A 27184-nucleotide genomic window follows, 5' to 3' on the forward strand; every position below is an offset into this window, starting at 1 on the left:
TAACTAAAATAAACGAAGGAACTGATGAAATTTCGAAATCATCACTGTTGGAAATCGTTGACTCTTTACATCTTCAACCGACGTATGTGAGAACGTGAGAATCGAAAGAGTCTTTGTAACTTAAGCAGAGCGAGTTGCTTCCAAACGGCTTAATATTGCCCAAGTCTTATGCTTCCAATACTCTTCAGGCTGTTTTTCTTTGCAGTGCGATTACGAAAGAATATCGCTATTATTACAAGTTTTCTCCCTCCATTGCTTATAAAACAGCGAACCACAGCATCAGTTAAATATATAATCATAGTTATAGTAACTTTACTTGAGCTTGTAAGTAAAAACCTTCTAACACTATGTTAATCAAACTCGGATTTGACGAGGTCTTAACAATCAATTGCTAGCTTGCGTAAATGATAAAAAGAAATATATGACAGTCTTGTTTATTTAGCACAAAATTGAATTTTTAAGAGACGTGCCTCTGTAAATATATTGCGTAGTTATTCCTAAGTTGCTATATTATTTATGTATCTATATTATTTGGAAACCTTATTAAAACCCGAACAACACTACTTAACAGGATTATCCAAGAAAAGAAATAGAAAAGGAAGGAACGTAAGGTAAAATAAAATAAAACTCAATAAAGGTAGAATAGGTAGGAAGTTGAGGAAACTTTTAGAGAGGGTGTACAGGTACGCGTCGGGCGTAAGTCTAGCGTAAGAAAGAGATAGGAAACTTAGAGTAGCAATTGTCTTAGGAGCCTTTGGGTTGTACTCGCCGTAGAAACGGATATCCAAGTAAGTCAGATACTCTCACATCTTAAAATACACTTACCCTTGAGTTTTCTTTTGCTTAAGGTTTCCCTTATAATAATTTTTCATAAGCCTTAGTATAGCTTTAGTTATATAGCCTGTAATGCCAGGTATATACGGAATAAGTCTCACTGAAATGTTTTGATAATGAACTGTAAATAAATTAACCTTTAAAATGGGAATGCTGGCGTCGCCATTTATTTAGAAGGCACGTAGGGTTAACAGGTAAGGGGCCACCGAAAGATTAGGTGCGTCGGTGGCCATGGTTATTTGAGGGTGGGATAAATGCACCGGGCGTCGCAACAACACCCGCGGCGCCCCCAAGTTATATTCGGCCCTTTTGTTGTATTTTAATTATCAGCTTTTTTTTATTTTCGATTTTCAGCGTTGGTAACCGGCCATGTCCGGTTCGGTAAATTTTTTTGCGGTAATTTTTTTTTTGAATTTTTGAATTTTTAAATTTTGGAATGTTAACGGGTTGTCCGTGGCATCCGGTTCGACCGGATGTCGTTTTGATTTGAATTTATAAGCGTTTTGAGTCGGTCTCTGCGCTTCTGTCAGTTTATTTTGATTTTGACAGCTGCTAGTTTGATAGGCATGATAGGAACTTTTTTCTGCTTATGGCGCAGGAACAGTAAGGTTGGCAAGGACCCGCCCCAGCCGACAATGACTAGCCACTGTGCACCAACACATCATGCCGACCGCCTTCCTTACTGCTCCCTTGTAAATGCGACACCATAACAATTTGTGCAAATGAAAATTTTGACATACACGGCTCAAAAACACTGCGCAATATTCATTTTTAAAGTAGCGCAACAAATGAAACATGTGTTTTAATTGTATAAAAAAGGCACTAATTGTATAAAAAACGACTCATTATTTTTCACAGTGCAGGTAATTCACGGTATAAGTCGAAAAACTCGCACCAGAAGCGTTTATTTTCCATTGTATTTATAATATATATATTTTAATTGCAAGACCAGCTCAACCCATTGCAGCACTGCGCAATATTCATTTTTCAATTAGCGCAACAAATGAAACATGTGTTCTGATTGTATAAAACATTATTATGAATTATTGAATTTGTGTGAATTCCTGTTACAAGCTTGAGACGGTCCTTACGCCCTCGATATTAACATTTTTAAGCAATAGTTACTGATGGAATATTATATTAAAAACCACAGGTAAACTGTGCAACATTCACCACATACGAAGAAAAAGCATGTACAATATTTGCATACATGCGTAAATATCAAAATCGTTCTGATTTTAGCGCAGTTCTCTGCGCAAATAGCGCAACCAGTGCATACACCGAGTAAAGCGGTAATTACCCACCGACGTGTGCCTTACGTACGGACGTTTGTCGTACGAAACACGTTTGACCGAACCCTCAAGCCCGTAGGAATCAATGTGTGCGTCTGTGTACATGTAAATAACATATTTGTGTGTGTATTGTTTACAGATAAGCACTGTTGCCATTGACCATTTTGCATGCATGCTTATTGAAACATCAACTTTTTCCAATTTTATTTTTTGATGTTGTAAAAGGCTGGAATTAAAATTAAATAAATATAAATAGATTACTTATTTATAATCTGCACTTTTACATAATTACTTCGAATTATTTTCACAATTTTTCAAACTTTAATTAGGTGTTTTTGCATAAAACTGCAAACGGTCAAAAATTAGCGCACAAAAGTTTACTAGGCAACTCTGTCTAGTGAGAGAGCGATCAGCTGACATGTTTTTACGGAAAAAATTAAAATTGTTTTGATTTCTACGTTCCGGGCTACGTACGTACGGGCGTTGCACGTCGGTGAGTTTTCATTTGCATTGCACACTCATAAGATAGGTCGTGTCAGCTGACACGTTTTTGGTACATACGTTTGTGAGTAACTGCCGCATAAATCCTTGTGCAAATTGGTAATTGGCACAAGGATACTTGAGCCGTGTAATTCGCGTATTAGGGTTAAGAAAGTTTAATTTGCCCTTAAGGAAGTTTAATTGGCCGTTTTCTTTAAGGCTTGGTTTCCTCGAAAGCGGTGCCGCTATATAGCGGCCGTTATACGCCAATTACACGGCTCAAGTATCCTTGTGCCAGTTACCAATTTGCACAAGGATTTGCCTGGTGTGTGCACTGGTTGCGCTATCTACGCAGAGAACTGCGCTAAAATCAAAACGGTTTTGATATTTACGCATGTCTGCAAATATTGCACATGCTTTTTTCTTCGTGTGTGGTGAATCTTCCACAGTTTACCTGTCGTTTCTGATAATATAACATCAGTAATTATTGCTTAAAAATGTTAATATCGAAGGCGAAAGGACCATCTCTAGCTTGTAACAGGAAGGCAAGGTGCACACGAGGCTACGCGTCATAGACGCGTACAAGATATTTCATATAGCTACAATTTCTCTACGCCTCAAGATCTGCACACGAAGCTACTTTCGATGGTCGCTACAAAAAGCAAACAATTATTGAAAAAAATAAAAAATTAAATTTCTTCAGCTATATACGTCCCCGAAATCAAAGGAAAATAGGTATTAAACGTTGTTTGCATCCCCGTGCCTTTGTAAATTATGAACGGCAATTTTAAACCACCGCGGACTAGAGAAAAGGGTGATTTCTCGTTTCCAACACTTTTTAGCCTTTTAAACGCTTCAACAACGTCTAACCATGCTGTTGTAGTGTTTAATACTCTTTTTCGCTTCGGTAATATTCCTTTCACGCACTTTTATTAACTAAAGTAACATTTTTTAACAAATTACACAAATTTGCATACAAAAAAATGTAAACAAACATCTTGTTCTTCCTTTTTTTCAAGCGTACGTACGCTCAGCGACCAACATTGCTGTACGCTTAGCTACACGAAAATTTCATGCTTTGTCGCTTTCATGCAGCTGACGCCTCGTATGCAACTCTCCATTCAAATACATGTGTTCGGCATCAAAGCGTACAAATTTCGCCTGCAGCGTCTATGACGCGTAGCCTCGTGTGCACCTTGCCGAATTCACACAAATTCAATAATACATAATTTTTTATACAATTAGAACACATGTTTCATTTGGTGCGCTAGTTGAAAAATGAATATTGCGCAGTGCTGCAATGAGTTGAGCTGGTCTTGCAACTAAAATATAAAAATTATAAATACAATGGAAAATAAACGCTTCTGGTGCGAGTTTTTCGACTTATACTGTGAATTACCAGCACTGTGGAAAATAAATAGTGTTTTTTTATACAATTAGTGCCTTTTTTATACAATTAAAACACATGTTTCATTTGTTGCGCTACATTAAAAATGAATATTGCGCAGTGTTTTTGAGCCGTGTATGTCACTTACACCCCAGCGGGTAAGGGGGTCAGAATATACTCGCGGTAGGTATGCCCGTCGTAAGAGGCGACTAAAATACCAGATTCAAGGGGTGTGTAGCGCAACCCTTCAGGTTGCCAGCGCAATATATAGCTTCTCCAAATCCAATTGTCAACCTCACCTATCCGCGGCGAATCCTGTTTCACTAACAGACGAGGCTCTGGCGACCCCAAGCTCCTCATGGATTTTGGGGGTGGGGTGGGAGGGGATGGCCTGAAGGTTTATTGTGGCCACATAAATCGTTCCCGAGATGGTCGGGCTAGCATCTTAATGGTGCTGTGGTACCGGAGCGTACCAGATCTGCATCCGGCAAAGGACCATCACATCGATAACACTCCCCAAAGCCTTCGGGGAGCAACCTTATCGCTACAACAACAACAACAACCATTGTTATATTCCGCCAAAAATGAAACAATACTTTTTGCTTTTTATTTACTTTATTTCATTACGTTTTTAATTTTGTACGTGATAAAAGCATACGTATTTCTTATTTGTTTAAAATAAATAGTTTTATAAGAATTCGAGTTCAGAATGTTCAATTTAAATTCAGAAAATAACAAAACAACAGAAGAGCGCTTTCCTCATGCGGAAACACATTTAAAAATAAATCACCACTAACCACTATTATTTTTCGCGTATCAATTTTTTGAGTGCGCCCCACACATTCCGACAGCTTTTGGTATTTTTTAATATTATTTTCGATTTTTTTTTTAGCATGGAGCTCTCTTTTTCATTTTTTAAACTTATTTTTTATATGGTTTTCGTCGGTTGAAAATAGCGGAATTTAAAAAATAACAAAACAACCGTGATAATCATTTGATTGTCATATGACAGTCAGTAGTGACAACATGATTAAATCGGATAAACTGTTCTCGCATACATAAAATTCCGTTGAGAATTATGTATCTGTCTCACATGCATAATGGTATCTGCTGTATGTTCTTTTGTTCTGTACCAGGTGCCCGAAGCTTTCCCAGTTTGAGTCCTTTTTCATGATTATAGGCTGTCTTGGGTACATGCGGACATGCGTGAGCGAACAAAGGAACATACATAAATTTGAGAATCAATGTTTACGTCATCGCAGGATCAGCATTGTCAATTAGAAGTGTGAGTGGATTAGTAAAACTATCAGCGTTTCTTGTAGGGTAGCCAACTTTAACTTGAAAGCTACAAAGCCAAGCAACACTACCAAAGCGTTTATGTTAATCATTCAGCCTTAAGGTGCGTGCACACTTAGCGGCGCGACATGTAGCGGCAGCGGCGCTTCACTTTTTTGCCTATTTGATCAACATTGCCGCTCATGGCCGCGTCGCGCAGTGCTGCTGCCGCTAGGTGTGAATTGTTCCATAAGAATACATGCAAAGAATATTTTGCAGCGCAGTGTAGTGCAGATCAATGTGGCCTTAGCTTTAATCAATCTTGAACAAAATATCGGAACAAAATTATTCCCATCCCTATTTGTCATTTAAAGAATGTTTATATTCGTACTTGGCATATTGGCATATTATTAAAGTGCAAAAATGGATATTTTACTAGCAAATGTTAATAATTTAGATTTTAAAATAGAGAAGGACCTCATTGAGCAAGTTGGCGCGATTGCGCTACCTTTTTTTGGAATGGACAGTAAGTACCCAATAATCCCTATATAATAAAATGTAAAAGATCTTAAAAATTCCTTTATAGAATCAATGGCTGCCGTGTGCCAATTTGTGAATTCTCAAAATGGTTTGGAATGTGAGAAGGGTTCGTCCTGTCCATTTCGTCATATTAGAGGAGATAGAACCATTGTGTGCAAGCATTGGCTACGTGGGCTATGTAAGAAAGGAGATCAATGTGAGTTCTTACATGAATATGATATGAAAAAAATGCCAGAGTGCTACTTCTATTCAAGATTTAATGCTTGCCACAATAAAGAATGCCCTTTCCTACATATTGATCCAGAGAGTAAAGTGAAAGATTGTCCATGGTATGATCGTGGCTTTTGTAGGCATGGTCCGCATTGTCGGCATCGTCATGTACGGCGCGTGCTTTGTAGTAATTATTTAGCTGGATTTTGTCCCAATGGATGGAATTGTAAATTTATGCATCCCCGATTTGAGCTACCACCTATTTCCGACATGACTAAAGAGCAGATTATGAAAAAAGTGCCTACTTGTCATTTTTGTGGAGAATTAGGACATAAAGCATCGGCGTGCAAGAAGAACCCCGATGCCAATGAAGCAAATGAGAACCGCTTTAAATATGGAAATTTCATGAAACCAATACATAACCAAAGCTTTAAAGACAATTCCGAAACAAAAAATAATACAAATAATGTGTCGTCGAGCAACAACTTTATAAAAACACCGAAACCGTTAGAAGAAATCACGTGCTATAAATGTGGAAATAAAGGACACTATGCTAATAAATGTCCCAAGGGTCATTTAGCATTTCTATCAAATCAAAGAAGTCACAAATAAAATAAAATTTTCAAATATGTAGGTACTATGAAATTGAGGATATTAATAATATAATGTAAAATCTGGCTTACGATATCCATACCCTCATCTCTTACTAAATAAAAGTGTGCAGCTGCTCGCGATCTCATCCCAATTTCGCTGACAGAGATGTGAGAAAGTACAAAAATATCTGACACATGCAATTCTTGTTAGAAAGATCTTATTAGAGCCTTCCGCGATTTACAACCAGATTGACTGAATTTTGTGTGTGTTAGTGCAGTCGGGTGGCTTCGTGACACACGTATTTGTTGTCGGCTACACGTTGATGAAAATCAAAAATTTTTGATTTTTTCATTTGACGCTAGCTTATTTGATAGTCGCGGGGTGTGATTGACAAAACGCAGTGTTGTATTTAGTTTGTGTCGACATTCAAAATGAACAAGTGCGCGGAAGAACAGCAAATCATATTAAAATTTATTGAAAATTATCAATGTTTAGCAGCTTTATGGAATGTAAAGCTTTTATTATTATTTAATAAAATGTTTATTAATTTTTTTATTATTTAATAAAACTGCTGTAGTTGCAAGTAAAAAAAAGTCATCATCCGATGACGGCATATTCACGTCCGAACGCTACGGTTTCTCAATGCAAGTGTTGATTGATGACTTTTTATTTGATAGTCGCGGGGCAAGCGTCAAATACCCGACACGCACACATACAAAAATTCAGTCAATCTGGTTGTAAATCGCAGAAGGCTTTTAAGATGGGCTGAATCAGCTCTTTTTATATGTACATACATTAGACTGGGTCGATTTATTAACCGATATCGCGCCATCGATTTTTCGATAGGATTTGGGCTCAGGAAAAAAGTCCCACTACGCATACCCAAAAAAATAATTTTCAAGCCTGCGAAAAAAAATGGCGAAAGGGTACATTTTTCGACCAAATACTCCAAAACCCAAACATTTTTTTTCTAAACACTGTTATCGCTAACGTTTTTACAATTTAAAAAAAATATATTTTTCAGGTTTTCTTCCATACAAATCGACCCGACCCAACATACATACTTACATATGTGGTTATGGCAAAACAAGTTATAATCATCAATTGACTCTTAATTGCCTAGGTGATATTGCCCGTTGCGTTTAACCAATGTGTTATATTCTCTCAGCTTCACATCGGTTTAATTGTTTAACAATAAACGACATTACCAAAACACTTATCACTATAATCTTTATCGTAATCTTTATTATTATTATCTTATACCAGCTTTTGTAAGATATACATATTAAGACCCCAATTCTGAGCTCTTGCCAAATTTAAAATCGAGTTATTGGTTATCAATCGATAATATGATTGATAGTTTAATCCAATGTGAATTCGTAATGGTTCAATCATTAAGCAATGTTTTTGATTAAGATTTCAGACCATTATTTTTTTCAAACAGTCGCCCATGTTTTAATCAAATTAATTGTATTCTGAATTAAAAAGTGTTTTTTTTTTTTTGTTTTCTCCTTTTGTAATCTAGAATACTTAAAAAAAAAATATCAAGTTGATAGGAATTTTGAGAAGAACGTTTTTTCATGCTCCCTTAGAAATTTATTTGGCCCATAAATGCAAGCTTTGAAAAAAATATTTCTTTAAGTTAAATAGAGAAATGGTCTGTAATGTTTTATAATTTGACAAGTACACATAATTGACCTGTAATTATAATAAATACTATGTATAAAATTTAGTCCAGCACAAATAAAAAGTAAAAAACACGAAGTCAAAAAATTTAGTGTAATTCAACATATCGCCATTGCGCCAAAATAAAAAAAAACAACAGTTAAATGATTTTCAGTACTTGTGCAGTAGAGCAAAAACAAAAATGGCAAAAGGCACTAAAATACACTTACTACCTTTTGGGAGATTTTATGCCAATAAATTGTTGCGATTACCATTTACTCATTAACTAAATAAGCGAAATAAAAATTCTTACAGTACACGTTTTCGCAAGCCTATTTGAATTCCTTTATTAGATCTTTAAAATCGGTTCAGTCATTCTGTAGTTATCACAACTCAAAAGTACTATGATATCGATGGGTGAGTGCACACTTGTGGTAAGTGACAAATTTCAAGGTTTTCAGGAAGCATATTTTGTCTTTTAGATGCGATTGCCTGTAAACGTTAATTTTTTTGTGGGATATTATGATTACCAATGATGAATTGATTCATTCTGAATCTAAATATGCTAAACAAAATGTTGATGGCTTTGCCGAGGGTATTATCATACTCATGTTAATAAATTGCTTTTTCGTTCGTCAGCAACTTTTAAATTTTTTAACTATGTTACCGTTGAGCTAGAGCCGTGGAACTTGGGGTATAATACGGAACCAGTGGTTACTACAGCGCAAACAAAAAAACAATATTGCTTTGGCAACGCAGCGGTCAAGATATTGGAAAAACTCGTAGTTAGGAACCGATCATATTCATGTATTACCTTTACCGGAAGAATAAAAATATCAAACCAAATTTCGCTCTTAGGTGTGGCTAGGATCGAGATATTGGGAAAACTCGATTCTGAAAAAGGGTCGACAAGAAAAGATTACCGCCAGATGATGTTGTAGTACCTGATTCGCCGATTTTTTATCTTTTTGGTGCTGCTGATTGATACATTACACAGCCATACAAGCCAAAATAAGGCGGATCTGGTAATGCGACACATGTATTCCGATGTACTTTTGCATGCTTAATCCGAGTCCACCATCAGAATTCACCTAACGGATCACGGTTTTCAAAAAATCGAGTTTTAAATAAAATCACCGGTCCTTATTTTCTGTTTTTTTTTTTTGAGGTTAGAGCCGAAACTAGACTCGATAGGTCAACCCTGACAGCAGATACGAAAACAGAGCGCCAAAACATATGCGAAGGCATGTATCGCATTACCAGATCCGCATATTAAATTAATTTTCAATGTGAAATATAAACTTGTTATATCCCTTCACACATTTGTCGCACTGATTTTAAAATTTTACGCACTTAACAGTAGGGTCTCGAGATATAGGCCAAAACGTGGACTCGGGTACCCCTAGAATGTGTTCATACAATATGGATATCAAATGAAAGCTGTTGATGCGTGCTATAGTACAGGGTAGTTTTCATACCTATTGGTGACTAGGGTCTCGAGATATGGGCCAAAACGTGGATCCGGGCACCCCTGGAATGTGTTTATACAATATGGATATCAAATGAAAGCTGTTGATGCGTGCTTTAGTACAGGGTAGTTTTCATACCTATTGTTGACTAGGGTCTCGAGATATAGGCCAAAACGTGGACCCGGGCACCCCTGGAATGTGTTTATACAATATGGATATCAAATGAAAGCTGTTGATGCGTGCTTTAGTACAGGGTAGTTTTCATACCTATTGGTGACTAGGGATGTGTTTCTACGATATGAGTATCAAATTAAATGTGTTAATGAGGGTTTTAAAACGGAGTGGCCCTTAGTTGTATATGTGAAAGCGTTTTCGAGATATCGACCAAAATGTGGACCAGGGTTACCCAGAACATCATCTGTCGGGTACCGCTAATTTATTTATATACATATGTAATACCACGAACAGTATTACGCAAGGATCCAAGGGCTTTTGACTTCGACCTGCAGAACTTTTTCATTTTCTTCTACTTAATATGGTAGGTGTCACACCCATTATACAAAGTTTTTTTAATTGATGTTGTTTTTATCTTTATTTTCGGCCTTTCAAAAGTTATATCAAGAAGAATTTCCGAGCTCTAGGCCACACATATATATTAGTAATAAAAATGCAATTGATTATACCATATATCTTCAGGGCTGTAAAAAATACATTTTTCTATAAAAACCATAAATGCACAAACATAATCTGACACTTACACTTGTGAATGCACCTTGTCGACTAATTTAAAATTTTAATGCAGAACACAGAATATCATAAACAGAAACAAAGATGTATACAAATAATAAACAGTAATAATAAACAAAATATCTGCTAACAACAACGTATATATTAACTTATTGGACACCCTCAGCATTATTGTTGCTAACTTCTCTTCATTACCAAATGTCTGTATGTGTGAGCGATGTTGTCGGTATCGCTCTTAAAATTCATGCGTATGTCATTAGGTGTATTGATAATATGTAGCATTTCGAGAGTGTACCGCTTGGAATATTGTTTTTCTTCTTGCAATATTGTAACATTCTCTAAGTCCGGAGAGTGTCCCGTGGTCTTGCAATGTTGCGATAAAGCCGTTCTGGGCCCCGTCGCCATTACATTTAATTTTGTATATCACGTCGGATTTCTCGTATTTTTCGATTTTGCTTTTTGTATTGCTGTATATTTGTTGTAGGGTATTTTTATACTGGAACGCGATTTGGAATTTTTCTTTGTCATACATGTTTGAATGTTTTATTCGGTTAGACAAACCAGGTACAAATACGGCAGTCTTATATATTTTCTTTATGTTTTGTTCTTTGTTTTTATTCGTAGCGTAAAATTGGTGGATATAACCATTGATAAGGTGGATCGGAAACTCGCTGCTTTGAAGTATTTTTTTGATGATTCTTATATTTTTCGGGTGATATATTCTATCGCTGATAGAGAGAACTCGCCTGATAAAATTATAGAACGGAGAGCACACCGTAACAACAAAAACACAATAAACATTTACAGACGTGTTAAAGATAAATACGACATAGAAACCACCAAGTGTACAAAACGTTATCGCCAAAATACACAACAACTCACAAAGCTGTCTCAATCCATAAAGTTTCTAGTGAGATGCAGAAAAAGTGGTGTCATACCCAACTTCATTAGCAATGCTACTAAGAACATCTCGTACACTTTAAAATGCAACACTAACAATGGAAAGATATCAGAGAAGATCACCAACTCAATAGAAACGTACTTGGCTACTGTGCAGAAAAAAACTAATAAATCTTATTATTAAAATTAAGCATGATCTACAAAAACAAAAAGGAAGAGAGGTAAATAAATTAAACAATAGATTACAAATAAAGCTTAGCGCGGAGGATTCTAAGGTATTTTTCGATAGTGAAAGAGTATTGTCTCAAAACCTCAGAGCCAAAATTAGAAATATACAAATAAACAAATTTGAGAGGCTCAAAGACAAACAAACCCAATTACTTAACATACAAAATGTACCCGAGTGGTTTCACAATACCACAAATATTAGTATACCGACGGATGTACAGTGGATTCTCTCCCTTGGACCGAAATACTCCATACCAACAACTAATAAAGAATTTCCCTTATTTAAGCTTATCGCAGACGGCGAAGACTTTATACAGACGATAAAAGACAAAGAGCAACAAGAGATTGAGAGGAATAATTTGACTACATTAATACGGGACCACCTCAATAGAACAAACATTAGCGTGCGTGATAAATATATTTTACATACCTTACAAAAGACAAAGAAATTCTTCAAACAAAATAACCATCTCTTAGTTCTCAATGCAGACAAAGGAAACGTAACAGTTGTAATGGAAAAATCCGATTACGATAGAAAATTGCAAACATTAGTTAACGATATTTCCTCATACCGTGTTTTAAAACGTGATCCCACTAATAAATTGCAAGATAGGAATAACGAGATCGTAGAAAAACTGTTTAAAAACCAAATGATAGATGAAAAAGAAAAATATAAACTAATGAACAGAACGGCCAATGCGCCCAGATTGTATGGACTACCAAAGATCGACAAAGAAGGAACTCCACTTAGACCTATATGTTCGTCCATTAATTCTCCGTCGTATAATTTGTGTAAATACGTGGTTAATGTCCTGAAAAATATCACTAATGAGTCCAAGTACAATGTTCAAGACACGATTGAGTTCAAGAATAAGATTAAAAATACATATATTTATGATGATGAGAGTCTGGTATCGTTTGATGTTATGTCCCTGTTTCCTAGTATCCCAGTAGACCCAGTAGAGGCTTAATGTAGGTTGGGAACGTTGCCGAGTATATGATGCAGTGCAGGTATTGTGTTGTTTTAAATGCAAAGGCTTCAATCACAAAGCGGCTGACTGCAAGGAAAAGGAAGTATGCACAAAATGCTTGGGTGAGCATAAACATACACAATGCATAAAGGATGCAGTAAACAAGTGCATTAACTGCATACGAGCAAACAAGGAGCTGAATCTAGGACTTGACGAAAACAATGATACTCTGGATAGAACTTGTCCCGTATACCAACAAAAGCTAGATGCAAGGAAAAGGAAAGTTGTTTATTAGCAACCAAAGAAAATCCTTACTGCAGCGCAAAAGTCAAAATATTATTTAAATCGAGATAGCAATATATACAACTTGGAATGCATTTATCTTAATATTAGTAGTATCATAGCAAATAAAATCGAGCTGGAACGCCTTATTGAAATAAGAAGACCAAGTATTGTGTTATGCACGGAAACGTGTACAACAGAACATATCTTGGATTCTGAACTTAGTATTCCGACATACAAATGCATTCGTTGCGACTCTCAAAGTAGGCATACTGGCGGTGTTGTCATGTATTTGAATAAAAATATACAATTTAGCATAGTTTGTAATAAAGCTATCAACATGAATGTGTGGTGCATTATTGTAAAAATAAACAAATGCGCGTTAAAATGGAAAATCGGTGTACTATATCACTCACCAAGTAGCAGTGAGTCCACCTTTATTACTTATCTAAATGAAATCATCACTGAACATCTCAAGGAGGCGGATAATAATTTAATAACTGGTGATTTTAATATCAATGTAAATGTATCGTCAACATACTCAAACCAGCTAACAAGTTTATTTGCACAAATGGCAATGATACAAAGGATAAACTTCGACACAAGGATAATAGAGTACTCGTCTACAAGAATTGATTTGCTATTCAGTAACAATGATAAAGTTAAAGCAGTAGATATAGGTGAACATCGCATTTCTGACCATGAGACAATCCACTTCGAAGTGCCAACAACAAAGCTTTGTAAAATGAGAAGGTATGCTACTGTTACATGTTGGGAGTACTATAGTGCTGAAAATCTTTTAACTTTGCTACGAACATGCGATTTCAGCTTTATGTCAATTTCCGGAGTAGAAACTAAAACTAAAGCCCTAAACGAAGTTTTAACTGTGGCTAAGCAAGCACTGACTTATATAAAGAGGACCCAAATACAGATAAGAAATAAGTGATACGACCGAGAATTAACAAACCTGCATAAAAGAAAAATAGAATCTTATAAAACTGCTCGAAATACTGGATTTTGGGACGAATATAACGTCATTAAGAAAATATATAAAAGAACCATAATTTATAAAAAAAAGAAATACTTGGAAGATAGAGTAAATCATAACAATGGCGATATGAAACGTATGTGGAAGTGTCTAAAAGACCTCGTCGAGCTTAAAACATATCACTAAAATTGTAATTAACGGTGAATGCCTGGAAAATGAATATGATATAGCTAATGCCCTAAATAACTTTTTTATACAAAGTATTGTTGAAATTAATGATAGCATCGAAGAAATTGTAAATGAGGATGAAATAAGCGCAAATCATAGTAATCCATTTGAAACATTTAAATTTACTGACATTGTGGACGATATTATTATTATCACAAAATCACTTAAAAACAAATATGGCGGCGACAAGCTTTTATCGGAGGGTGTCGTTAAAGATGCCATGACATATACTGCTAATTTCTACAAAGAAATAATTAACGAATCCTTAAACAGCGGTATTGTACCTAGTTACTGGAAAATTTCAACAATAATACCTGTTGAAAAAGTAAAAAATACAATGAAACCTGAGGAACTAGGTCCAATTAACACGTTACCTACAGATGAAAAAATTATGGAGACAGTGGTGAAGGATCAACTTGTGTTATACTTAGAGAAGCACAATGTGATTATCCCAGAACAATCGGGATTCAGGAAGAGCCATTCTTGTGAAACAGCGTTGAATATGGTAATTGCAGATTGGAAAGAAGACATGGCGGACAAACAATTTACGGTGTCTGTCTTCTTGGATTTAAAACGGGCTTTTGAAACTGTCGATAGATCTGAGCTATTTATTGGACGTTATGTTTAAAATTGGTATAAGAGGAAAGGTGTTGGAATGGTTCCGGAGTTATTTGGGTGACAGAAAACAGAGAACGATAATTGGAAAGGAGGTTTCATCAGTGGTGGATGTTAACATTGGTTTACCACAAGGCTCGGTCTTGGCGCCAATATTGTTTACATTGTATATCAATGATATCAAAAGATGCTTAAAATATTGTAAAATACGTCTATTTGCGGATGATGCATTGCTTATCATAAGTGAAAAATATGCAGAATGTGCCATGCTGAAAGTACAAGAAGACCTGGACTCGCTATACAAATTGTTATGCCTTAGAAAACTGAAATTAAATGTCGAAAAAACTAAGTTCATGATATTTTGTAAAAACACTAATATCATAAGTAACAATAGTTTAAATAATATTACGCTGAAGGTAAAAAACATGGAAATCCAAAGAGTAGAAAAAATTAAGTATTTAGGAGTTTTGATTGATGATAATCTAAATTTTGGAGAGCATGTAACTTATCTGGAAAGGAAAATTGCACAGAAAATAGGCTTCATGTATAGAACATGTAAACATATCAGTCAAAGTCATAAAATATTGGTATATCGTTCAATTATTGAACCACACTTTATTTATTGTCCTACTATTCTGCTATTAAGTAATGATATATATATTAAGAAACTTCAAATACAGCAAAACAAGGCAATGCGATTTATTTTAAAATGTCCTCCAAGAACGGCAAAAATTGTAATGCTCAATAGATTAAACTGGCTTAGTATTAAACAGTCAGTTAGTTATTTCACATTGAAATTTATACACCAACTTAGGTTAGGAATGTTACCGAATTACCTGAGTAGTAAAATACATTATAATCATGAAATCCACAATTATGGAACAAGAAATTGCAATAATATAAGACTGCCAAGAATAAGAACTGAGTTCGCCAAAAGGTCTCTTGAATATTTAGGGTATAAAATGTATAATGAGTTACCTTCTGATTTGAAAGACTGTGAAAATATTAGTAAGTTCAAAGAAAAATTTTTTTATATTGTACGTCACTAAATGTGACATGAGTATTTATGTTTAATCTCTTATTTTAACCTAAACTAGGTCTTAAAGACCGTAATAATGAATAAATAAATAAAATAGACCATGCCATAAAGATCATATCGTCCAAATGGGACCAAATAAAACCCCACACAACCCTTAACCAAGAGCTATTTTTAAGTGTTGTACGCTTCTGTATAAAAGATAAAAAAAAAAAAAATAAATTTAAGGCGCGATAACCTCCGAAGAGATCTAAGGCCGAGCTTCTCTTCCAATTTGCGTCGTGCTCCTCTTGATTTTCCCTACAAATTGACCGGACGGGACCTACATGTTTTATGCCGACTCCGAACGGCATCTGCAAGGCAGAAGAGTTTTCACTGAGAGCTTTTCATGGCAGAAATACACCCGGAGCGCTTGCCAAACACTGCCGAGGGGCGACCCCGCTTAGAAAAATTTTCTTCTAATTGAAAAACCTTATTTCTAAAATTTTGATGTTGCTTTGCCCGGGAGTTGAACCCAGGGCATACGGTGTGATAGGCGGAGCACGCTACCATCACACCGCGGTGGCCGCCATAGTAATGGAGGAATTACTATTGAAATTTGAGGAAGAATCACGGCACAAACCTCGTCTGCTCACAAAGTACGTTGACGATTTATTCGCTATTGTGAAAACCGATTCCGTTGAAGAAATGCTGGGCCTCTTGAACTCATTTCATAACTCAATAAAATTCACATCTGAGATGGAAAATAATTGAATGTTGCCGTTTCTGGACACGGTAGTAATAAGAAATAACAACCACCTAACCTTTGACTGGTATAAAAAGCCTACGGCTTCCGGGAGGTTAATAAATTTTAACTCGAAACATGATAGGAGTATAATAATAAACACGGCCAAAAATTTTATCAGGCGAGTTCTCTCTATCAGCGATAGAATATATCACCCGAAAAATATAAGCATCATCAAAAAAATACTTCAAAACAACGAGTTTCCGATCCACCTTATCAATGGTTATATCCACCAATTTTACGCTACGAATAAAAACAAAGAACAAAACATAAAGAAAATATATAAGACTGCCGTATTTGTACCTGGCTTGTCTAACCGAATAAAACATTCAAACATGTATGAAAAAGAAAAATTCCAAATCGCGTTCCAGTATAAAAATACCCTACAACAAATATACAGCAATACAAAAAGCAAAATCGAAAAATACGAGAAATCCGACGTAATATACAAAATTAAATGTAATGGCGACGGGTCCCACGTATGCAACAAAGTATATGTGGGTACTACTAAATCAAAACTAAAGACAAGGATTTCCGCTCACAAATCGAACATCAAAAATCGCGACCACTCTAACGACAACAGAACGGCTTTATCGCAACATTGCAAGACCACGGGACACTCTCCGGACTTAGAGAATGTTCAATATTGCAAGAAGAAAAACAATATTCCAAGCGGTACACTCTCGAAATGCTACATATTATCAATACACCTAATGACATACGCATGAATTTTAATTGCAAGACCACGGGACACTCTCCGGACTTAGAGAATGTTACAATATTGCAAGAAGAAAAACAATATTCCAAGCGGTACACTCGAAATGCTACATATTATCAATACACCTAATGACATACGCATGAATTTTAAGAGCGACACCGACAACATCGCTCACGCATACAGACATTTGGTAATGAAGAGAAGTTAGCAACAATAATGCTGAGGGTGTCCAATAAGTTAATATATACGTTGTTGTTAGCAGATATTTTGTTTATTATTACTATTTATTATTTGTATACATCTTTGTTTCTGTTTATGATATTCTGTGTTCTGCATTAAAATTTTAAATTAGTCGACAAGGTGCATTCACAAGTGTAAGTGTCAGATTATGTTTGTGCATTTATGGTTTTTATAGAAAAATGTATTTTTTACAGCCCTGAAGATGATTTCTAATTGAAATCGAAATATCGACAAAATAAATAAATATAACATATATGGTATAATCAATTGCATTTTTATTACTAATATATATGTGTGGCCTAGAGCTCGGAAATTCTTCTTGATACAAAGTTTTTTTAAGTTAGATTTTGTCTCAAAAAACCAATCCAAACACCATGTTTCATCCTTTTTCCGTTTTTGGTATAGAGTTATGGCATTTTTTAATTTTTTGAAATTTTCGATATCGAAACAGTGATCGTGGTCATAGTCGGATTTCGCCCATTTTTAATTCCAAGATAAAGTGAGTTCAAATAAGTACGTGAACTAAGTTTAGTAAAGATATATCGATTTTTGCTCAAATCATCGTGTTAACGGCCGAAGGACAGACGGTCGACTGTGTATAAAAACTGGGCGTGGATTGGTAAATTTTTGTTCGACTTATGGCATTAAGTGTATTATGGACAAATTAAATGAAAAGGGCGGAGCCACGCCCATTTTGAAATTTTCTTTTTCTTTTTGTAATTTGTTGCACCATATCATTACTGGAGTTGAATGTTGACATAATTTACTTATATACTGTAAAGATATTCAATTCTTTGTTAAAATTTTACTATTAAAAATTTTAGTTTTTTAAAAGTGGGCGTGTTCGTCATCCGATTTTGCTAATTTTTATTTGGCATACATATAGTAATAGGAGTAACGATCCTGCCAAATTTCATACTAATATCTTCAACGACTGCCAAATTACGGCTTGCAAAACTTTAAAAATTACCTTCTTTTAAAAGTGAGCGGTGCCACGCCCATTGTCCAAAATTTTACAAATTTTCTTTTCTGCGTAATAAGGTCAACCTACCTACCAATTTTCATCGCTTTATCCGTCTTTGGTAATGAATTATCGCACTTTTTCGTTTTTTCGAAATTTTCGATATCGAAAAAGTGGGCGTGGTTATAGTCCGATTTCGTTCATTTTAAATAGTGATCTGAGATGAATGCCCAGGAACTTACACAACAAATTTCATTAAGATGCGTCTACATTTACTGAAGTTATCGTGTTTACGGATGGATGGACATGGCTAAATTAATTTCTTTTTTCGCCCACATCATTTTGATATATAGAAGTCTATATCTATCTTGGTTAGTTTATGCCGTTACGGATTACCATTATGTGAACAAAATTAATATACTCTGTGAGCTCTGCTCAGCTGAGTATAAAAATGTATTATATGAAAGCGCCCATTAGTTTACTTTATTTATCAAGTTTTTTTCTTGAAACACCTTGTGTGATTTCATATCCGAATTGAGCTAGCATCCATTTTAAAATTGTTTAAAATTACCCTTGAGATTTAAAAAAAAAAATGTTTGCGGGAAAACGCCTAATTTGTATTAGAAATTTCATCTTGCGAAAAATGGCAACGCAAAAGGAATCAACTACAATAACGGTAGGATTCTCAGTATAAGTATGTAGAAGTAAATATATAAAAATGTTTCCTCGCTATTTTTTATTCATATATGTATGAAGTTGCAATATTTTAAAGTTCAGTCTGTCGTTTTTTAGTGTGTTTAAAAGTTTGAGATTCTCATTATAAATACTTAGGTGTTAGGAATCTAATTTTCAGGGGACATGAACCGGCTGTAAAAATATATCAATTAATTAATCGAACTGATGTTTTCCACAACGTTTTGAAGATTGATAGGATGATTTCGTGCTTGGCATATCTAACACTCGTCATCAATCTGAATGGTCCCCTGATTCAAACCACAATATAATCCGAATGTTCTAAACAACAAACTGGACAAATTCTTTATCCGATTGAAGTTCAATAAATCAATTCTGAGCTATAGCGTTTTTCAACCGAAGTCTAAGATATGGCGTTTTTGAAACAAATTCGTAAATAGGGCGTTATTCAACACCCAGCACTCGATCTAGGGTAGCAATTATCCAGATAATCACCCGCAAATTGTTGTGCATTTTAATGTATTAATAATATAAATGGTATGCGATGCTGGAAACATGCCATGATATTGTCCAGATTGGTTTTGTTAAAAATTTAATTCTCATACATAAAATATTTATTGGTTTTATACAAAAGATTATTTATCCGTAGGTTCCCAAACGCCTCGAAAATCTTCGAACACTTTTCGAAACTGAAGAACAAAATGGAGAAGTTGTGCCAATTTTCAAAAGGTCATTATTTCACTCAGAACAAATTGCCATTAAGGAGCCTTCTGCCGGTTATTCATATCAGCAAATTTATATTGCAGCAAAGAAATTATCTACACAGATATCCAACATATGTGGTATTTTATACAGCAGCTTAAGTCAGCGGTCTTCGTAGTTTTAATCGAAAATGAATTCTGTTCGAAAACCTTATCTCTCATGCTACTTTTAGTTTGAGCTCGAAAAATTTATTATCGATTCGAGATAGTACATCATTAAACGCATATACATATATACTAAACTAACATCGGCCTATCCTAATGGAAAGATCTTGACTTAATGATTCTAAAGCCTTTCTTACAACTTATGTTATGAAATCAGGGGAGGGACGATCACGTATCGAATACGAATCCTTTGTACCAGGGGCGGAAACTGTTATTCCTTTTATAATATAATTCCTTGCAAAACTATTAATTTTGGAATTTTAATATATTTGGATCAAGATAAAGATTATTTTCGGATTTTTATTACCTGAGTCCGATAGAACTAGTTATACTCGGACTTTTAAAAATAAAATTCCGGAAATAAAAGTTAAATTCGTACTTTTATTTTTTAAGACCAAAATAAAAGTCCGGCTTCATAACAAAGAAACAGCTTATCCGAATTAAAATAATTTCAAAAATTGTGACCAAAAAACTAATGTAATTATTTCTTATGTTTTATTGTTGAAAATAAATAGACTTCGCCCCTGAAGAAGCTAGGACGGCTAGCGAAACGTAGGGCCGCAACAGTGGAATAATTACCATCTTTTTATTTCTTACTGGAACCCACAATAGGTCAAATAGCCTAAAAACAAAATATTAAAAAAATTGTCTATCGGACTCCAAAAATAAAAATACAGATTTTACTTTTATATGTGGACTTTTATGGAAAAAGTTCGAAAAATAAAAAGGATGCATGATTCGACATGATATTTCTATAGGGATACCTGAGAACTCAAACATTTTCACCTAGGGTAATTTTTTGACCCGGACTTTTTCGACTCCGAAAAAAAAATTATTATTTTCCGTTCTTCCATGCTCTCTACAATGCATAAAGGGTTAGAAAAATGATGCATGAGATAACCTGATGTACGACTTTATTAATGATTTCACTGAGATATGCGCTTTTTAACAGCAGCTATACGAGTTGCCCTTTTTAACATAAACGTCCGGTTGATAGTGTTCCCCCGACCCCGATTTTTTGGCCGCATCTGACTGCGGACCGAATGTTCGCTTTTTTTAGGATCGTCCGTATCTGAATTTTTTATAATGAAAGTTTTAAGCTTAAAAAAATGTGTACTTCTACTCAGTTGTGCACACATACACATACACGCAAATTAGTACAAAGTGCAAAACGTCCGCTACGTCTGAACATTTCACTTTTCACTATTTCAAAAATGACAAATATTTGTTCTTCGATTTCTGTGTGTAAAAATTAGTGCAGCATAGATACTTATGCAAAGCACAATGTTAGGCTTAATTCACGTTTTTGAAGTACAAGATCCTTGTAAGCTTTACACCTATGCTTTTTCCACATAAGATTACATTTTCAACTATAACGATGTACTAAGAATTAAAAAAAATTTACACGAAAACAATGCGATAAACCAAAATCAAGAACACATACAGAGTAGAGGTGATAACACGATATAGCCCTGTGCTAACATGCTAGCACATTCCCTGCAATAAAGGGTTAAGTGTAAGCCACGCCATCATCTCCGGCTTTAGAATCCCATAACAAAAAATTCAATTTAAAAGCTGTAAATAGTGTAATATCCGAACCGAACTATCAGGCCAAACTGTTCGCTAACAGAACCCGAACTGAATATTCGGTCGGACTCTACCCGGATACGTCCATTTTAAGAAAATTAGTTTTGTTGATTTCGTTTTAACAAAAAAGACGCTCTTGCACAGTGTACATTCTTGGCCTGTTGTACCCTCAATCATGTAAAAGTGTGTCATATGACGTTTTCTTTGGTAAAAATTGTGTCGCCCTTTTGGTTTTTCTCAGCTCTTCAGTGAGTTTGTGTGGTCCTTTCAAAAAATACTTAATAACAAAATGGGATCTCATTACCTACAAAAAGAACCATTTTGCATAGTGCCAGGATACTAGTTAAAGAGTTAGAATTGAAGAGTGCGAAATAAGGGTAAAATTTTTTCCAAAAAAGAAAACCCATTCAACTTCTATCAGAGGGCACTTTTTTGTTCAACCGAAATCGCCATTAATTATTTCCTTTCGATTGGGATAGGTCGACATAAAATAACACAACCAAAAGAAAGCGTGGGGGCCTAATTCGGTAATAAAAATCAGCATGCGAGAAAAACCTGTTTCAGGAAAACACAATATTAAGTGCAAATCTTCCTTTCGAAATATTGATAACGCGTCAGCCTTTGTTAAAAAAACGCATATGTATTTCTTCGTTTGTAGTGGCTAAGACATCGAATCCCGAACAACTTACGGGATAAAAGTGGCAATAATATGTAATATTGTCAGTTACAATACTGAAGATATGCTTAAAGCTATCCCTGCACGAAGAGATACATTAGCTGAAAATCCTCAGCCCCGATCTAGTCTTGGCAGGCGTTATTTGCTTTTCATTTCATTTGGAAATTACGCCCGCAGCTAGTTACTCATTAAGAAATTAAACAAATTTATGATAAAACTTGAGAACAAAAAAAATTATATGAATTGATATAATAAAATAAAATGTAATGTAAGAAAAACAACTAATTCATTTTTCCTATATTTTACTTTTATTTTATCATTTAGTTTTGTTCATACCGTTATTTTGTTTCAAATGGCACTTTTTTAAACGAGATTATTTAGCTTGACTTGGCTGGTTGGCACGAATTTTGTAATTGAAATTTAAGTAACTTCCCGATAAGCTACAAGCTTGAAACTTGGAATATAGTTCAGAACCCGATGAGAATACAATAATTAGAAGAAAAACTTCGATAGGTGGCTCATGGATCGAATAATTAAAGAAATCGTATTTGTGGTCCGATTTGGCTCATATTTGGAACACATAATACATATAAGAATAGAAAGAGACCTATGAAAAAACTCGCCGATAGGTGGCGCATGGATCGAAATATTTCAAAAAATCGTATTTGTGTTCCGATTTGGCTCATATTTGGAACACATAATACATATAAGAATAGAAAGAGACCTATGAAAAAAATCGCCGAGATATTTCGAAATATTTCAAAAAATTGTATTTGTGGTCCGATTTGACTCATATTTGGAACACATGATACATACATGAATAGAAAACGACCTATGAAAAAAGCGCTGCTAGGTGGCACAAGGATCGAGATATTCAAAAAAATCGTATCTGTGGTCCGATTTGGAACATATAATACATACATCAATAGAAAGCGACCTGTGAAAAAAATTGCCGCTAGGTGGCGCAAGGATCGAGATATTTCAAAAAATCGTATTTGTGGTCCGATTTGGCTCATATTTGGAACAAATATTACATATAGTCCGGTAGAAGTGACTTCAAAATATTTTGGAGTTGGAGGAGGGACAAGCATACGTGGCGCAGAGTCGAGTAAAATCTTTGGAAGGATTATGTATTGAGGACTTATATTGTAACAAATTGTCAGGAAAGAGTCCTTGTAATAATGAGTCACTAAATGAACTAAATAGAATAAGAAATAATAGGCAATTAAATAAAGACTAAAAACTTGAAAATAAAATAATTTAAAAAAAATGTTTAAGTTAAACGGTTTTATTGAAAACAATACTTACACGAAGTAATAATAATACTAAAAGCTAGAAAATGATTAGGAAGGTCCTAGGTGCTAGTCATCACACTCCTCATCAATCTAGGGCGTTGATCAGGCAATTAAGTAAAAGCGTTAAGTAATAATTGTTTTCAATAAAACCATTTCACTTAAAATTTTTTTTAATTATTTTATTTCTATTTAATTCAATTTTTTTTTAAGGAAATACGGCTCGCCCGCAAGGGTTATTGCACTGCACCAGTGAAGGGAATAAATTAAAAGAATGCTCATATTAGATCTTTCGATTTTTTAGCACATTTTCGAACAATGGATTTATAAGCATATGGTTTTTATTACCCAATCAAGTTCAATATATAACATTTCAAGTTAATATTTAATTTTTTTTTAAGTGAAAAGTTAAAAATCTTTATATATATTTTTAAGGTAGCGGCGCATCACTCAATGTAGCAGTTTTATGTGAAAACGACGCTTTATTGCCTTTAACACAATGGGGCTGTTGGTTGTCTGGTCAAACTTATGTACCACTTTCGAATAAACTGTCTAGTGAAGAGCTAAATTATATAGTAAAAGACTCCAAAGCAAGGCTCATACTTGCCTCAAGTCATAACGAAATAATAGCAAAAAAATGTACTGAATTATTTGATATTCCACTAATTATTATCGATCACAATTTTATACCAGAACATGATTTTTCATCTAGTTTTTTGGAAAAAATATTACTTGCAGTCGGTGACAATGTGGTTCTTGAGGGCACTTTAAACAACGATTTCTATACGAGTTCTATTGCAATGTTGATATATGACACTAAAAAGGATTTAAAACCAAAAGGCTGTATAATAACTCATAAAAACTTACAGTCTCGTATTAATATCATATGTAAAGCGTGGAATTACAAGCAAAATGACTATCTATTAAATTTGCTACCATCAGATTATTCTGCACACAGTGTACATTCTATGATGTGCCTATTAAATGTAGGGGGGAAAGTAAGTTTCTATAGCGATCTAAGCCACATATGGAGTACTCTGCTCAGTGTAAATCAACCAACAAAGGATAGACCAAATATTCTTACAGCATTGCCATCGACTTATATTAAAATTATCCATGAGTACGATAAAATATTTTCCGAGGATTCTCGGATTGCGGAATATATTAAAACCTATTGTACCCAAAACTTTCGTCTAATGATATCTGGACCGCAGCCATTATCTATGAATATATTTCATCATTGGTATAAGATTACGGGACACAAAATTTTGCGACACTACGAAATGCCTGAAACTGGGCCTGTTATAAGCAATCCATATGTGGAAGATAAAGAGCAAAAACGTTATCATAATTCAGTTGGTTTTCAATTACCACAAACGAATGTTTGCATTGTTAATTCTGAAGGCGAAAAACTAATGGAGAGTATATTTGACTTTAAAGATCTCGACAGCGTGGAAATTCAAAAATGTTCACCAAAGTTATTTAAAAATTTAGAGGGTGAACCTTTAGTAGGGGAGCTACAAGTATCAGGATCAACTGTTTTTAAAGGATATTTCAATTTATCTGGAAACAAATATTTTAAAAACAACTATTTTAAAACTGGAGTCATTGTTTCATTTAAAAATGGAATTTTTGAATTACTGGGACATAGTGAAGACGATGTTATTAAAAGCGCAGGTCGAAGCTTATCAAGTGGTGACATAGAAATATTATTACTATCACACCCACATATAAAGGACGCTGCGGTTGTCAATGTTTCGCATACGCTGTGGAATGAAAAAATATGTGCTCTATGTGTTCCCGAATCAGGTGTAAGTTTGGATCTAGAAAATGTCAGGGTTTTTTGCGCTAAATGGTTACCATCATATATGTGTCCCGATTTAATTCAAATAGTTCCCCACATAAGTCGAGACTGCGTCGGAAATATTGACAAAGAAGAATTAACTAAGTTATTTTTTTTGTAATACCACTCTAATGTATTATATGTATACAACAAAACAATTATATTAAATTTTTTATTATCTGAAATATGCACCGAGTCCACTGGCTCTTTATACCTGCTTTCAATATTATTTTATATTAAATGGACGCAAAGCATTCAACTAAATTAAATGCTTTTATTTTTGGTGCTTTGTTTTTATTTCATAGCACAGTAATTATTCCAGAAATGACAACATTATTGCCCGGTTTTACAGTGCTAGTTTTAACTCCAGGATCCTGCATTTCACAGGGCAAGCTGGGCAGCAGGCTGCAACGTGCAACATCTAAGCATGTTTCCTCCTCGAAACACAATACTTCTGTTAAATTACTCTGCCAAACATAAGAATTCTGTTAAATTCGTCTGCCAAAACACAATAAAATTTTGATGTTCATCTCAGCTTACGCGGCCGAAAGTGGCAACTTGTAACTGGATTTTAAAATCGCACTGAAAAAACGGGCATAAGGGGGATAAAAGTTATTGGGGGGTAACTTTATACTTTAGGTTACACCTGCTAATACACTTGAAAAGTTAATATTCTCAACAGATATCCGAAAAAATAAATGGAAAATTTAAATGTGGTTTTGATGATTTCATTGTACAAGTTAATATATGCTGTTTCCAGGGCACAAGTTTTTGATCTCTTTGGATCGAAATTTTTGATCTCTTTGGTTGGTGCCTGGAAACCGCTTCACAAATGAAACACTTTGTTTTAGTTAAACACTTTATTTAATTTTATTCACTAAACACTTTTTCCACTTTAATAATTCTAGTTCCTCTAAGGAAACTACCTCGCTTAAGTACTTTTTATCGACCAACTGTTCAAGTTTTCTTGACCGACGATTTTGCTTCGGTTATCCCGAAGTGTCGGTATGACAAAAGCGTATTTAAGCGAAGTGTTTAGTTAGCCACAGCAGCATTGTGTGATGATATTTATGTTTGCATGCAAAATGCAATTGAATGCCGGCGTACAGCCACTGCTGTACGGGCATATATGTATGTATGTATGTTTGTAATGAATTAAAGTGAAGATATACATACTGCTTTCACATTTTGTTTTGTGTTGGGATTTGCTGATTTACTGGTCAATAAATGCTGTGATCGAAAAATAATGTATTCATTATGTATGATTATCTGGTACAACTTCGGGCGATACGCCCCACAAATATAGAGTACACGAAAATATGGAAAAACGCTCGATAGACAAAATATCGTTACCACTTTCGCAAGCAACAAATCACTTTGTTAAATCCCATCAAATATAAACCAATTGGGAGCTCGACGAAGTCCGGATACCAAAGGAAAATGGCATCGGTTGAGTTCTGAAAACACAAAAATCCCAACCGTCTCGAACCTCGAACAAACTTTACTTATAGTTTTGTTGACCCTGGTACTCTTTGAAGGGGTGACACTGGAGAAACTTATTTTTTTATTTATAAGGACCACCCTAATGTGGATATATACCGTTTTGTCTATACTTGTGTTAAGAAACAATTATTTATTATTATACTAGCAGACTCGGCAGACGTTGTTCTACCCTAAATTTGGTCTATATGCATACATTTTAATAAGTTTTTCATCTAACTCT

General features: G+C 34.7%; 2 protein-coding genes across 5 annotated transcripts; both read left to right on the forward strand.

Moving 5' to 3' along the window:
• The first annotated feature begins 5633 nt into the window (after nucleotides 1–5633).
• Clp (Cleavage and polyadenylation specificity factor subunit 4) lies at nucleotides 5634–24176 on the forward strand. Of its 4 annotated transcripts, none has more exons than XM_067770822.1 (3): nucleotides 5634–5794; nucleotides 5855–6648; nucleotides 24054–24176. In XM_067770822.1, exons 1-2 carry the CDS (start codon nucleotides 5692–5694, stop codon nucleotides 6628–6630), a joined length of 879 nt encoding a protein of 292 aa, XP_067626923.1. In that variant the 5' UTR covers nucleotides 5634–5691; the 3' UTR covers nucleotides 6631–6648; nucleotides 24054–24176. The 4 variants fall into 4 exon arrangements, with proteins under 4 accessions (XP_067626923.1, XP_067626922.1, XP_067626921.1 ...); XM_067770821.1 differs by lacking the exon at nucleotides 24054–24176 and adding an exon at nucleotides 19787–19923 and having other exon boundaries at nucleotides 5855–6652; XM_067770820.1 differs by lacking the exon at nucleotides 24054–24176 and adding an exon at nucleotides 19787–19922.
• Nucleotides 5873–25739, forward strand: Acsf3 (Acyl-CoA synthetase family member 3). The gene is made up of 3 exons (XM_067770819.1): nucleotides 5873–6004; nucleotides 11118–11614; nucleotides 24058–25739. The coding sequence occupies exons 2-3, from the start codon at nucleotides 11586–11588 to the stop codon at nucleotides 25580–25582; spliced, it is 1554 nt and encodes a 517-aa protein (XP_067626920.1). The 5' UTR covers nucleotides 5873–6004; nucleotides 11118–11585; the 3' UTR covers nucleotides 25583–25739.
• The last annotated feature ends 1445 nt before the right edge of the window (nucleotides 25740–27184 follow it).

Source organism: Eurosta solidaginis, chromosome 3 (assembly GCF_040869045.1).
Source record: "Eurosta solidaginis isolate ZX-2024a chromosome 3, ASM4086904v1, whole genome shotgun sequence".
NCBI classification, from domain to species: domain Eukaryota; kingdom Metazoa; phylum Arthropoda; class Insecta; order Diptera; family Tephritidae; genus Eurosta; species Eurosta solidaginis.

Bases quoted from the DNA above. Each gene is read 5' to 3' on its own strand.
- Clp (XM_067770822.1), top strand. From the start codon at position 5,692: ATGGATATTTTACTAGCAAATGTTAATAATTTAGATTTTAAAATAGAG. The intron at 5,795-5,854 runs GTAAGTACCCAA...ATTCCTTTATAG, and splicing joins ACCTTTTTTTGGAATGGACA to AATCAATGGCTGCCGTGTGC.
- Acsf3 (XM_067770819.1), top strand. From the start codon at position 11,586: ATGATCTACAAAAACAAAAAGGAAGAGAG. The intron at 11,615-24,057 runs GTAAATAAATTA...TTTTTAAGGTAG, and splicing joins AAAAACAAAAAGGAAGAGAG to CGGCGCATCACTCAATGTAG.